This window comes from Cricetulus griseus, chromosome 4 (assembly GCF_003668045.3).
Source record: "Cricetulus griseus strain 17A/GY chromosome 4, alternate assembly CriGri-PICRH-1.0, whole genome shotgun sequence".
Taxonomy (NCBI): Eukaryota; Metazoa; Chordata; class Mammalia; order Rodentia; family Cricetidae; genus Cricetulus; species Cricetulus griseus.
In genome coordinates, this window is record NC_048597.1 from 92,911,573 (window position 1) to 92,926,649 (window position 15,077).

General features: G+C 51.1%; 1 protein-coding gene across 1 annotated transcript in view; it reads right to left on the bottom strand.

Annotated features, from left to right (window-relative positions):
* The window catches only part of Sgsm1 (small G protein signaling modulator 1), a 47,243-nt gene extending 44,910 nt beyond the window's left edge, over nucleotides 1-2,333 (bottom strand). The window contains exons 1-2 of the mRNA XM_035444167.1: nucleotides 2,328-2,333; nucleotides 1,923-1,998 (exon numbers count right to left, since the gene is read on the bottom strand). Of these exons, the coding sequence (XP_035300058.1) occupies nucleotides 1,923-1,998; nucleotides 2,328-2,333 (82 nt within the window). The remainder of the gene's footprint in view (nucleotides 1-1,922; nucleotides 1,999-2,327) is intronic.
* Between the last annotated feature and the right edge of the window lie 12,744 nt (nucleotides 2,334-15,077).

The window sequence follows — 15,077 nt, forward strand, 5'->3', positions numbered from 1 at the left end:
TGTCTCGTGACAAGGAACCTTAGTCACTAAAAGGTCAGATGCCTGTCTTGTGACAAGGAACCAATCAGAAGTTAGCTGGTGGCGCTATGCTTTACGACCCTGGGTGTGCTTTACGGACAAGCGCACGACAATGACGTAGAGAGCATAGCAACCACCCTGGGAGGGCCTATGAGCCATAACAACCAGTTGACCAATCAACACAGGGCAAGCCCTCCAAGCCTGGAGGCACACCAATCGTGAGCCTGTGCGTACCCCTAGACACTCCCCTTACGCTGCCCTATAAGATCTTTTGGGAGCCCGTAGGAGCCGTCTTTTTCTAGCCGTCTGCCATGGCGGGTGGGTGAAAGACCCGAGCTAACATGGGGTTAGTTCGTTAAATTACAATAAAGCCTCGTGCAGTTTGCAGCAAGCTCTCGAATCCGCCTGGTGATTGGGGTGACCTCGAACCTGGCCTGAGACCCCGGATACTTGAGTACCTGCCCTGCTTGAGTTCCTGTCCTGACTTCCCTTTATGATGGGCTGTTGTTACCTGGAGGTATAAGTGAAACTTCCAAAGTTGCTTTTAGTTATGGTGTTTAATTATGGCAATAGACACCCTAAGACAACATTCATCACCATCATTATCTATCACCATCATTACCATCATCATTGCCCCAATGTGGATGGGGCCATCCCTGGACTGGTGGTCCTGGGTTCTGTAAGAAAGTAGGCTGAGCAAGCTATGGAGAGCAAGCCAGTAAGCAGCACCCTTCATGGCCTCTGCATCAGCTCCTGCCTCCAGGTTCCTGCCCTGACTTCCCTGTGATGGACTGTGACCTAGAAGTATAAGTGGAAATACATCCTCTCCACAAGTTGCTTCTGATCCTGGTGTTTATCACAGCAAATGTAAAGCAAACCAGGACATGCACCCAACAGGAAGAGGCAGAGGTGGGATTTGAACTCAGGTCTGCCTGCTACAAAGTGGTGAGATTCTGGCCCCTACCATGCTCCACATGTAGTCAGTCCCACCAGTGGTGGCCCCAGTCATGGGGATGGAAGTGGGCACGCTGGCTACATATCTTTGCTAAGGTATCTTCACAAGGCCATAATTAGAGGGGACCCCACTGTACACGTCCAATGAGACACTCCCCTTACTAAAGTTGCAAGGATAAAGACAGGAGGTCTCGCTTCAAAACAGCCCCCTCACCATGAGCTGGAGGTGGCCTCAGACACAGGGAACCTGTCTCCTCCTGAGCAGGGATAGCTTGCAGAGGGGTCTGAGTCACACCTCAGACCCCGAGCCTTCTAGACTCAGTCTGCTAAATGTGAGTCTCAAGACACCTCAGTGGCTGTTTCCCCACACACCTAATTATCTGTTACGGGGTCTTCTGTAGCCCAGGCTGGCCTGGAACCGATATGTAGCTGAGAATAACATTACGCTTCTGATCCTCCTTCTTCCACCATTGGAGTGCTGGGGTGACAGGAGTGGCCACCAACCTGGATTTATGTGATGCTGGGTCCAGGGCTTTGTGCATTTGAGCCAAGCACTCTACCTACTGATTTTCATCGCCCCTTTAAAATCATCCCCATTCGCTCCATTCTTCACCCCCCCCCCCACTACACAAAGCCAGAAGGAGGAGATGACCGAGGACATTCCTTGTGTCTCACGGGGATGAGTCAGTGTGGAACGAGCCCTGCTGGTCCCTCTGCAGGACGCAGGAGGCATCCTCAACCCCTTCCCCCACAGTTCTGCACATCCAAATCCACTTCCTCCCGCAGAGTGGCTTTGGGGTCCCAAAATAACTTCAGAGTCACAGAGCCTAACATGACGCAAGAGCTGGCTCACAGGTGCACCTCCCCCGCTGCAGCCCAGCCAGGAAGCTGCTCCCCACTGACTCTACCACTGCAGTCACTGGCCACGTGGCCACGTGGCCGCCACTTACCACAGAAGGAGATGATGTGGCTACTGTCCTCGTGGACAAACTTTCGGGTAACAGCCTCCTCCATGATCTGCTTCACCTGCAGAATGCACAGGGGTGGGAGAGAACGATCGGATGGGGTGCTGCACCCCAGGGCCTATGCTGTACCCCCAGAATTGTCCAAAAGCTGTCTTGGGTGTTTGGGTAACCCCCTTTTCCTTCCACAGCCTCTTCATCTCAGGCAGATCTGTGGCTGAAAGCTACACTTTGCCCACTTCACTTAATTTGTACAGTTTATCACCTCTTCCAGATATCACACACAATGCCCTCCCCTGTCCACAGTTTCCAAAACTGTTCTCGTTCCACCTCCAACACAGATCCTTCAAAGGACACACTGCTGTTGCTGCTCTGATTCCTGTGGTCTCCTACCTGCATCTCCTCTCCAGAGTGTAAGTCCCTGTGCCTTGACCTTTGCCTTATCCACAGTGCATATTAGGTGCTCAATAAAGATCCCTTGGATATATGGTAAGTGAGTTCAAAGATAAAGGAATTGGGGGGGGCAGCATGGGGACAGTCAACTATGGGATCCTGGAAACCTTGGTTCAAACCCCTGCATGGGGATCCAGCAGGTTTGTGAGCTTTGGGAAGTAGAGGCTCAGGAGAGTCCACATGCCAGGGAGGGAGGGAACAGATGAAAATGGAATACCAGCTTGGGTCTCCATCACAGGCTATGGCTGTCCTCATAGCACTCGGCCCCTGCCATGCACTGTTGCGTGACTCCGGGACACATGCAAGGTCATTTTGGGAAAGGACAGCTGGCCTCAGGAACAGTAGTGACCTCTGAGGTTTGAAAGCCCTCTGGATTCCCCAGGCTTGCACACCACTGTGCCCAGAGGCCTTGTGAGATTCAAGCAAAGCCTTTCTCCCTGGGCCTCAGCTTCCCCACCTTGAGCCTGAGGTCAAGAAGTGATTCAAACGCTTGTGTCTGAAATCCATCACAGGACCTCTAACACAGGACAAAGGAAGCCAAGTCCCGGACTCCCCACCCCACCCACTGAGGTTTTCTTACAGCTCACCAAACACCAGCCTTAGGTGACCGCAGCCCCTGCAGCCCCTGTCTCTTCCTGAAGGCACACACGGGACAGAGCATTGCCAGCACTGCCACACAGTCACTAAGTGCTCAGAGGCAGCCTGGCAGCCACAGCCCATCCACCAGTGACCAGCTACAACAGTCGGGAGCCAATCTAAGCCTGAACCCCTCTGCAAGACCCAGGGCATCACCCTGCTTTACAGATGTGACTTTGCTATTTGAACCCAGGGCCTCACACATGCTAGGCAAGCACTCTACCACTGAGCCACACCGCCAGCGGAATCTTTCATGAGTGCCGTGGAAGGAAACAGAAAGTCAAAGGCAGAAAGGCAAACAGGAAAATCCACAAATGTGCAAAAATGAAATAGCTTATCTGCCAGTCCAAGAAGTCCCAGGAGACATTGGAAGAGATCTTGAGATAAATTGGAACAATCACAAACACATGGCCTACTAAATGTGAGAGAGACTTACCAGATTCTTATGAGACCTACTAGGTGAGAGAGCCCTACTAGGTGAGAGAGACCTACCAGGTGAGAGAGAGAGTTACTAGATGTGAGAGAGACCTACTAGATGATGTGAAACCTACTAGATGATGTGAGACCTACTAGGTGTGAGACCTACTAGGTGGGAGACCTACTAGATATGAGTCCTATTAGATACAGGAGAATAGCTCTGAGGAAAAGTATAATGGGAGACCACGATGTTAAAAGGAGGGCTTACCTTTACTTCTTAGGAATTAGTAAACAGGAAGAAATAAACACAGGGCAACAGAAAGAAGGAGATAATAAAGACTGAAGCAGAGATGAAATGAAATATTGGGCCAGCAAGATGGCTGAGTGGGTAAAGGTGCTTGCTGCCAAGCCTGACCATCTGAATTAGATCCCCAGGGACCCACATGGTGGAAGGAGAGAATGGACTTTCAGAAGTTGTCCTCTGACCTCTGCATGCATGCTGTCACACAATAAATAATGCAAGAAAAGCAAATAAATGAGAAATGAAAGAGAGTGGAGGGCTAGACTTGGTGGCTGGGAAGTAGCTTGCTGACCCAGCAGGGGTGGGGCTCTACCAAGCTAATGTCCTGAGTCCTGGCCCAGCCTTTCCCCCAAGCTGATCTAGCCTGGGACAGCTGAGGGACTCTGCTAACTGGATGACACTCCCCACAGTGTGATGTGCCACGACTCTGCAGTGGCTGCTGTGTCTCAGGCAGGCGTGGTTCTGCTGCCAGTGTCCTCCTGTTTTTTGGAGGCAGCCATCTGCCTGTCCCCCCAGGGCTGCTCTGATGCAGCAGCTCTGCTGCCTGCCTGTGTGCAGAGACACCAGGCCCCATCTGCTGTGTGTCTCCAAAGGAAGCCATGAGCCTCCTCAGGACATGTGGCAGGTCCCCAGCTTTCTCTTAGGGCTGGGGTGGGGGAAGGAGGCAAACAAAGAACCAGCCTTGGTAAGTTCTGCAGTGGGCACCTCAGACCTGCCCCACTCTGCTTTCTAGAATGTTTCGTCTCCTCCCATTCCTTCCCCTGATATTTCTCTCAGGCCCCAAACTCTCTTGCTGTGGCAGGTCACCTCCCTGACTGGCTTTGTGCTGGCTGGGTTGTATCTCCTTTCCCCCGGACTGGTTATTTTAAAACACCACCTTCTACTAACTCAGAATATGATCATATTTGAAAAAAATGTTTAAAATTAGGTCACTTTGGTTGCCCCTAATCTAGTATGAACAGTGTCCTCATATGAAGAGGGAAATAGGGACACAGGACGGACGGTCCAGAGAGAAGATGGCATCTAGAAGCCAAGGAGACAGGTCTGGACGGTCCTTCCTTCACAGTCTCCAAATCTTCAGCACATTCCTTCTCTGTGCGTCCATCCGTCTGTGGTATTTTGTTACAGCAGCCCAAGCAAATGGAAGCACCACCCTTTGCAGCATCAGGACCATGTCCTCCTCATCTCTGTACCTTTGCCTGAACCAATGAGCTACCCAGCTCCTGAGCATCTTCCTCTTCCCACGCCCCACTCCTTCCAAGGGTAGACCAATTCTGGTGTCCGTGGGGTATAAGAACTGGCACTGTTGTCTCCCTTGGGCAGTTCTGAAGGGCCTTCCCAGCTCCCCCCGCCCCAGGCATCCACAGAGGGACCATGCCCCTTCAACCACCTCTGCTCACGCCCCTCCCTTGATCCTGAACTCATCTCCATCCAGAACAGCAGAGCTGCACTGCTGAGTGTGGGACCCAGAAGTAAGAGCATCATGGTGAATAACAGGGACCAGAAGACCACCCCCAAATCACAGCCAGGTGGGAAGAGCCCTTTGTCTCATTGGTCAGATCTGAGTGCAAGACACGAGAGAGTGAACTGTGGGGGTGGGGCCCATCCTGGAGGCTTTGGGGACAACGATCTGGGTGGGATAAGAGGCCCAGGGAACCACAGAAGTTCAGCTCAACTCTTGGCCCTTCCCCCAGACTCACTTTACATGGCCCAGGCTAAGAATATTCACTAGTGGGGCAGTTCTCACCCATGCTCAAACTGCATTGGAACATCAAAAAGGAAGGGGATGGGTTTCCATACCCATTTTCCAGAGGGAAGAGGGGCAGGGGCTATGAGAGGAGGCATCGACCAAGCTCCCCCAGGAAGGAAGGAACCTTGTCCGAGCCCATCCCTGCATGGCTGCCCTCTGAGCCCTCCTCTCCTGCTCCCCATCCAGGTAATCATGAATGATGCTGCTGGTTCCTGGTCCCCACTGTTGGTTCACCCGCCTGAGAACTAACTCCCAGCCGCCTTCCCTCTCTCTAACCAATAACCTCTTTATTAAACTCATTTTCCTCAGAGCAGTTTCAGGGAACCATCTGTTTCCTATGGGCACCTTGACCGGACTGTCCACACACACACTGAATTAAGTCCAAAGCCATCTGTTGATGGCCGTGAAAGGAAACTCAGAGAGGTCCAGCCCCTCTCCTGAGGTTACACAGCACAGAGCCCAGGGCTGTCACATGGGGTGGGATGAGGGGTGGCAGAGGGACTGCAGCAGTAGGGGTGGGTGCCACTGAGACCCTCCCACCTCGCTCATCTCCAGGTCTAGCTAAATGGTTTCACAGAAGTTAATGGCAAGCTCAGCCCGAGGCCTGCAAAGGAAATTAAAAAGGCTGGTGAATGGCAGGAGGGGCAAAGCCTCCCTCCCACAGGTCACCGAAGCCTTTGGAGGAGGGCACTGTCTTCACACAGAGGGCACGAGGCCATGCCCACTCTAAGGGAGACAAGTCCCCTGGACAGACCAGGGGCAGGGCAGTCTGGGGAGGATGGTTGGAGGCCAAAGCCCTTTTTATCTCAGCAGGCTCCCAGGTGTGGCTTGGACCATTTCAACCCAGAAAATTTAGGCTCATGAAGCCCCGGATTGCTGGGGGGCAGTAACTCTGGGTTGACATTTCTAACCTTAGGGGCTGTGGGGTTTTCTAAGATTTGATCTTGAGCACGCAGGGTGATGAAGGTGCCACCCCAAAGCCACACAGACCTTGTCTGAGCTTTCTAGACCCACCCAGCTGGCACCTCAAGGTGCCCTTCTGTGATGTGGGACTCTGCACTGCTGTGAGGACAACACGGACGAAAGGGCAGTCAAGGTACCATAGCACACAGTAGGCACTTATTTATTTTTGAGGAAGGGTCTCATGTAGCCCAGGCTGGCCTCAAACTTTCTATGTAGCTGAGGGTGACCTTGAACTCCAGATTCCCCCTGTTCTCCACCAAGTAAATTTTAGGATTACAGGCCTGAATCCCGGCTCCTATTGTGTGTGGTGTTATAGATGGAATCCGGGGCCTCCAGCTCACCAACAACTCTACCAATTGACCTACATTCCCAACCCCACACTCCCCCAGCACACTTCAGAGACTATGTGCAAGTACAACTATCCTAGTAAGGGTTCAGTTTCCTTTACGGGTGGAGAAACTAAGGCATGGGATTTTTTTTTTCTTTTTTGGGTAATTCACCCAAGGTCTGAGGAGAACAACCCAAGGTCCTTGTTTCACAACAAGCTACTGTTCGGTTTTAAGGAAGAGAGAGGTTTTACTGAGCATATTCTATGGCCTCAATGCTTGTGAACAACACCTTCCTCGATGCTCATACAGGCATCATTGTCTTTACATATATAGAGGATCAAGGTGCGTGGCGCAGGCATCGGTCATGTCCTTAGCATGTGTGGGGACTCCACCCTAGCACTGTGATAGGGCAAGACAGTGCAGAGATTCCTCCATGTTGGATTCTTGCCTAGGCCATTTTAGGTTTAACTAGAATTTGATCTCCTTGGTGGAAAGCCCCCTGGAAAATTGCCCAACCATATTCTAGAACCCAAGGCCATGATGCCCCAGGTTGTTTAGATTAGCTTCTCTTAAACTGCTTGTTTGTGCAAAGCTCTCCCTCAACCTGCTGGGCAAAATACCGGGATGAGGGTTTTACTTTTTAAAAATCCCTTACTTTAAACACGTGGCACTATACTTGGGTCCCAAATACCTGAGTGTAGTCCCGGCCAACAGGAATAAAGACTTTCAATTGGCTATAAACTGATTGAGTGTTCATCTCTAGTGGGCTCCCAGTCACAACATCGAGAGAAAGAACTGTGTATGTGACACTCAGAGCCGAGGCACTTTCCCAAGGGTTATAGAGACTGGAAAAGGCACAGGGATTCCAGCTCAGTTCTCACTGCCATTCGGCTTCCAGCTCTGTCTGAACACCTAAGGAGCCGGAAACTCCATGAGAAGGGATTCTCGCCTGGGGGTCTGTGGCATGATGAGAGATGGAAGAGGGGCCACAGGCCAAGGCTGGGAGTCTGTCCCACACAGAGACCAAGAGAGACACTGTACTGGGGGCTCAGGAGGGAGAGGTGTCCAGAATAGACCCTGCCAGCAAAAGCCTGCAGGGACCTTTAGGGAGGCCTCAATGGTCAGCACGATCGATAAGCTATTTTCCAGTGACCACTGCGGTGTTTGGAATCTGGCTGCATTTCCCTACCAGCATAGTTCCTTCCTTTTGAAATATGCTTAGCCCTTTAAGAACCTGTGTGTGTGTGTGTGTGTGTGTGTGTGTGTGTGTGTGTGTGTGTGTGTGTGTTGGTGTGCAGGGGTGGAGGGGTAGGGAGACAGAGAGATGGCTCAAAGGTTAAGACTACTGACTGCTCTTCTAGAGGACCTGGGTTCAGTTCCCAGCACACAACAGTGGCTCACAACTGTCTATAATTACTGTTCCAGAGGATCTCCAGTCTCTGTAGGCACTGGACAGTTACATGGCGCACAGACATAAATTCTGACAAAACATCCACCCACTAAATAAAGTTAATTTAAAAAAAAAACAGTAGCCAGGTGGTGGTGGTGCACCTTTAATCCAGCACTCAGGAGGCAGAGGCAGGAGGATCTCTGTGAAATCGAGGCCACCCTGGTCTACATAGTGAATTCCAGGACAGTCAGGGCTACTTAGAAAGACCCAGTCTTAGAAAAAGAAAAACCAAAGGGTCTAAGAGCCCATCCTGAACTGGGCATGGTGACACAGTCCCGAAATTCAGGCACCCAGGAGAAGGAGCAGGAAGATCTGAGACCCTGTTTCAAAACAGACAAGCCAGCCAGGAAGAAAAGCTATCTAGTTGAATGTATTTTGGAGAAGCTAGCAGAGCTGAAGGCTCAAGCAAATCTATAAGGGGCCTCAAAGGTAAGAGGGCATGGGCTCTCCACAAGGGGTTCTCACAAGCCTTATATGAATAACCAGTGAGTTTCCACTCAGGGCTGCCTAGGCACAGCTGGTCCTGGGGCAGCAGCAGCCCTGCCCCTCCACGTAGGCCTCCACACCTGCCTCCATTTAGACACCAGCCCTGCCCTTCCTCCCTCCCTAGTCCCACCTGTAAATATTTAAACAGCACAGAACAGCTCTCCAGAGGGAGTCAGGGCAGCTTAGGAAGCCAGGTGAGTCTCCCAAGGTGGAGAGCTGTTCCTGGGCCTACTGTTGCCCACTTGATGCCCACCACATGTCCACACCCTCCCACAGCCCACCCGGAGCTCTGCCAGGTTCCAAATCGATTCCCACATTCCTCTCTCCTGCCCAGTGTCCTGGGTTGTTGAAGCCTTTGACCTGGATAGGACCTGCTGCTCCAGCCCACAGAACTAGGCTAAGAATTCCAGAATCTTCAGGTAGAGTGCCTCCCCCAGGACCCTACCCAGAGCTGCATCAAATCAACAGAGGCCTTTGAGGGACAGGGATAGTGCAGGAAGGAGCCTTTGGGAACTCCTAAGCCCAGGTTAAATCCTGTCATTCATAGGGTAGCCTCTAGCATGGGTTTCCCATGGTGAAGGTGGGGGCCCCAAACAGCTCTGCCCTTACCCCTTATTTAGGGCTCCACTTTACATTGCTCCTTGGAAGGATCCTCCAACCCTCTTTCTAATATCAACTAGAATGTACTCTCATTCCTCCCAGCATGCTCTCTGTCCTTGGTATATCCCACCGTGCTGGGACTCTTACACTCTGAGTTTGTGGAATGACTATTGGAGACCTTGAGCCCAATGGGTACACAACAGGTGCTCATCCATGATGGTGACCACTCTGAGGCTGTTACCAATGACACTCCCTGATGGCTTCGGTAGCTCCATTCCCAGAACTGTCCCCAGCTCCTGTTCTTCCTGATGGGGCTTTGTATGTCAAAGGCCAAGGCCAGCAGAGTTTTCCCACAAAGGCTCAGAGAAAAACAAAACTTTCTAGGTTTTAGAAGACGGGTCCCACCCACCCAGATATCAGATGCAGGGGGAACATGTTAATAAAAGCACATTTCAGATATCATACAGAGTATTACATGGATCTTTTTCATCTGCCTCTCTGGAGTTCAGGTTCAACTGGACATTCTGAATTCATTTGCTAAACCTGGGAGACCTACTTGCAGGCCACTATGAGCCTAGGTCACATAGTTGCTTATTTTGGTGTTACAACCCTTTAAAGGTGTTAAAACAAATATCTTGTCTCAAAGGTGGGCAAACATATGGGACTTGACCCATAGGGACTCCTGGTTGGAGACACCCAGTACACAGGCTTGAGTAGAAGTCCCCAGAGCCACCATTCATCGGAGGCCTGCAACCTCCACTGGGCCCGGCTAAGTCCCTGACAGCCCATGTTGGCACCTGCTTGGGGAAGCAAAAGCCTAGGGTTTGTGAGTGATGGAGCATTATGGGTATCACCATTCTTCCTGTGTTCCCAATGAGACTAAGCCCATGGAGGTCAGGATTTGAGTTAAGGCCGGGGAGTCCAAGCTCTCTCAGGTGGGGACCCCAGCAGCAGGGCAGCCAGGCAGCTACTCACAAGACCCCCTGCAACTGAACATCATATTCAGGGCCAAAGGCAATTCCTGGCTCCCCAGCCTCGTTTATGTTTCTACGAGCCACCTCTCCCGGTCCACCTGGCACACACTGGCTCCCTAGGAGAACTGAGTAGCCAAAGGAACCTGCACCTTCATTGACCAGTTACCAGGCTGAAGAAGGCAGCACTCAAAGGCTGCACCTGCATGACGCCACCATGACATTGGGGGACAGGCACACACATAAGGGAGGTGAAGAGACTGCCAGGGATAAAGGAGAGGGTAATTGGGGACTCCAAGGATGCGCAGGGCAGTGATGGAATTCCAAGTGACAGAAGGTCCTGTGCCAAGGGGACCCTCAGTGTAAGCCACAGCTGTGCCTCCAAGGAGATCCTTAACGTCAATGTGCAGCAGCATGCCTTGGGGAAGGTCTGCATGAGAGGGGATGAGGTTATTTGGGGGATGGGACTCCAGGTCAGACCTATCACCTTCTCCTCCAGTCTGTCCTGTCCCTCCCCATGCACAGATAAGGAAAGCCAGGTTGAGGAGGATGACCCATGGCAGGGAGGGGTGCAGGTGGGAGGGACGGATGAAATGAGACAGCAGTGGGTCTCAGAGGCTGCAGAGTGTTGAGAAATCTTTCCTTTCCCACTCCCTAGTCACCCTCTCTAAATACTCACCCTCTCTAAATAGGTGTTTGGACTGCAGGATGCAGGTCCATGGCTCAGGGGACTGAACCACAGTTAATGGTTTACCCTCTCGATATAAATAGGTACTGGGCATGGTTCCCTGACCCAGGATTTGAGGACTGGCCAACCCCCCCCACACACACACACACTGCCCCAATGCAGAGAAAGGTGTTCTAAGCAGGGGATGAGGTTTCTACCAACCCCTTTACCTCCTGTACCAGCGCCCCAGGCCCCCAGGAACCTACCCTTCTCATGGGATGAGGATGTTAGGAGGAAGAACCCCAGCCTCCTCCATGCCCAGAGAAATGAGCTATGCTCGTGCTTCACATCCCACCCACGCCCCAAGAGAGCCTGCCTTCTCCCAGGTGTGCTGCCCACCTCACATGGCTGAGGTTCCTGGCAACGCCCCACCTCCAGATGCACAACCCTGTAGATGAGCAAGACAACGCAGATTCTAAGCAAGGCCCCTCCCCCAAAGAACGCCTAAACTTGGGAGGGTGTGAAATAAGTTTTAGGGAATTGCTTAAAAAAAAAAAAAAAAAAAAAAAAAACTCATATAAACAGAAACCAATTTTACCCTCCCTGACCTGAAAAGGAAAAGCAGTTCCAATGTTGTTTTTAAGGGACGATTTTAGATTCTGATGCCACCTGCTACCTGCTATGTGCAGGTGGGCAAGTCCCTTTACTTAAAGTGCCTCCATTTAAACATCTCTAAAATGGGGTAGCGCACAGGCCTGACCCTCAGATGGCTGTGATATTTTTGCACTACACGTGTGAACATATACCAAGCACTTGGTGTAATAACTAGAATGTGATGGAAGTTTCTAGAAATCCTATGTATATCTGTTGTCCCATAAGGTCCCTCTAGCTCTGTGGATCTGTTGAACGCTCGTAAAGGGCCTGGGATTACAGAAGAATTGTCTCTTATTTTCATATGTGCTAGTGATGTTTGCATAAGCACATTGGTGTGTGTGTGTGTGTGTGTTGTGTGTGTGTGTGTGTGTGTGTGTGTGTGTGTGTGTGTCTGTTTGTGTACCCCTGTGCATATGTGGAGGTCAGAGGACAACCTCAGCTTCCAGCCCTCACCTGTCACCTTATTTAAGACAATCTCCTGGCTGTTTTTTTTGTTTTTTTTTTTTTTTTTTGTTTCTTAGGCCAGGTCAGGTATGCTGCAAGATTGGTGATCTGCCTGTCTCCACCTCCCACCCCCTGCAAGTGCTCTGGGATTATAGTCCCTTATGCATTCACTTGAGTTCTACAGGTTCAAACTCAGGCCCTCAGCGAGCCCTCTCCTCAGACTAGGAGCTGCACCAGTAAGTGGGGACCTGTGAATAACTGTGCACTAGCCAGGCAGGGAGCACAGGCCTGGAGCACAGGGAAGAATCAATACCATCAGGGGTATTTGTGGGTGTTATGACGTCCATCAGCTGGAGTGTTTGATGGGGCTTGTGTTCTCTGAAGGGGTCGCAGAGCCCTCTCCCTCCCATTTTCTTTGAATGAGCTGATGGAAGTCAGTCTGCCTCACTGGAGCTGGGCTGCCCTGACCTCCAGAGTCCTGCTGTCTGGGTGAGACAGGTGTAGGCAGTGTAAGGACTCAGGCATTATGCTGGCCTGAGTCACCCTGTCACCTGGAAGAATGCACTCAGTACTCTGGTCAGCCCAGGGTTCCATGAGTACGAGTCTGCACACAGGTGCAAAGGACCCCTTTAAAAGAAAGACCCCTATCCACTTATGCTCTCTTTCCTGCTCTCTTCTCATTCTCTTTCCCGCTGTTCCCTTGGGGCAGACAGGACTTTTCCTGTCTCCCTCTTCTCTTCTGTCCTCTCTCTGCCTCTGTGTATGTCTCTTTTTCTCTTTTCTTTTCTCCCTCCCTCCACTTTATAATAAAACTCTTCAGCTCTGTCTACCTGGCGTATTTGTCCCCTGCCTCGGTTACCCTCGGGTCACCCTTGCCTGCAATGGAATCCATGCAAGGTTCCCTTCAAGCTTTATCCTAACAGACAGGATGTTCCTCTCCCCAGGGGTGCCAAGCTCCCTTCTGGCTGTGGGTAGCTGTGGTTCCAGCCCTGTGTCCAGCTTCGTGCCCCTCCCAAACTTGACTAATCACAGCAACCTGCCCCACAGTAGGGGGCACAAAAGAATCAATTATGCCAGGCTGGACCAGACCCAAAGGCAGGGAAGTTCTCTTTCTGTTGTGATGTCTTCGTGGGTGGACTGGGCCCCTGGGGATGCGGGGTGTGGGGCATCGTGCTGCCTCCTCGCAGAGCCAACAAACACGTCAGAGGGCAACACGCTGAGATGGAAGCCAGAGGCTCTGGTGGCATTCCTGAAACCCTGGATACAGCTGTACCTGAACCGGCTCACCCCAAACTACCCAATTACTTGAACCAAGACATCTGCTTTTAGCCCCTTCACTCTGTAAACTTAGTTTTCTAGCTACTTTTATTAGGGCTTATTAGTGCTGAAATGGACAGAAGATGGTCTGTCTGCTGTTTTTTGGCTGTGTGACCTTGTCTGTGTTTATTAACCTCTCTGGGTTTCTAGTTGCCTTGCCAGTGACGGGGGGGGGGGGGGGGGGGGACGGGTGACAGCTGCCTAGTCCACAGGAGGACTGCTTTGTGATTAAAACACTTAGGATCCACAGTCAGTAAATGGAAGCTGATAGAATTTCACTAATTAAGAACAAATTGCTAAGCAATAATAATCAGAAGGGAATGTGTTCAATGCCTGAGTATCATTGGGTCTCTAAATTACCACAACTCCAAAGATCTGCTTTTTATTTTATTATTTTTTTGGGACAAGTTATGTAGCCCAGGCTGGCCTTAAATTCACTATGAATCGGCAGATGACCTTGAACTTCTGATCCTTCTGCTTCTACCTCCCTAGTGCTCCATTCCTGGCTCCCCCCATCTGTACTATTTTTGTTGTTTTTGTTTTGTTTTTGAGGCAGTGTCTCTCTACATAACTCTGGCTGCACTGGCACTTGCTCTGTAGACCAAGCTGGCCTCAGGTAAACTCACAGAAACTCACCTGCCTCTGCCTCCTGAGTGCTGGGAGTAAAGGCCTGTGCTACAATACCCAGCTCCCTTTTTATTTACTGTGGTCTTTCTCTGGCCCTTTGATAAATGCCCGTAGTCTATCCCCGAGGAGGAACCAGAATTTATTCTCCAAGATTCTCAATTATTGAAAGGAACAGAAATACCTCCGTCAGTGTTTAGAACTCTCAGGGCCCCAGGACCTGGGAAGATATAAGAGCAGGGATGATGCCCTGGGAGTCTGGCTTCCTCAGGCTATCTCCGGTGAGCTGATAGGAAAACAGAGCAGAAGGGAGACCCCATGCTGTCCACCCCAGGACAGGGATACAACCAGCCAAAGATTCATCTATTCCAATTCAACTCCTAAGACAGAGTGGCAGGCTTTGGGGCTGCAGGGACATTAGTGTCACTACATGGGAGCAAGGCTGTCAGGGGTCTATCATTGGAGGGGGTCACACACTACCCGAAGGCAGAGCACATTTCACAAGGGCTTGTGAATTGCTGGTTTCTGCTCTAGTGAAAAGGAGAGTGAACTTTGAAGCCAGATCCTAGGCTGCAGCATGGATTTGACCTGCTACCCCTGTGTCTCCTTAATGATGGCCATAAGACATGGTGTTTCATTAACCTCAGGGCACCTCGGGGATGGCCTCGGCTGAGCCCAACCCAAGTGGCTTGGTCCCCAGTCTAATCCGTTGCTCTTACTATGTTTTAAACACAGACTCGGCAGATTCATAGCAGCAAAAACAGGCTTTCTGAGTGGGGTGCCAGCCACATAGATGCTGGGAGGTCTCAGGCCGGCCACCTTCACATGCCTGGAAAGCTGGGGGAGAGGACAAACCAACTCTTCATAGAATGCCATCTGCAGAGGCTGGACAAGGGCTCCAGGGGGACACAGTCCCAGTGACATTGTTGACCACCAAATACAACTATACCTGAACTTGATCACCCCAAACTTCCCAAACACTTGAACCAAGAAATTCATTTTTAGCCTTCCCCTTTCCCCTTTACCAGATTCTGTAGCCAGCAAATGCTGGCACTGGTGGCAAAGTGGTCCTGTCCTATCT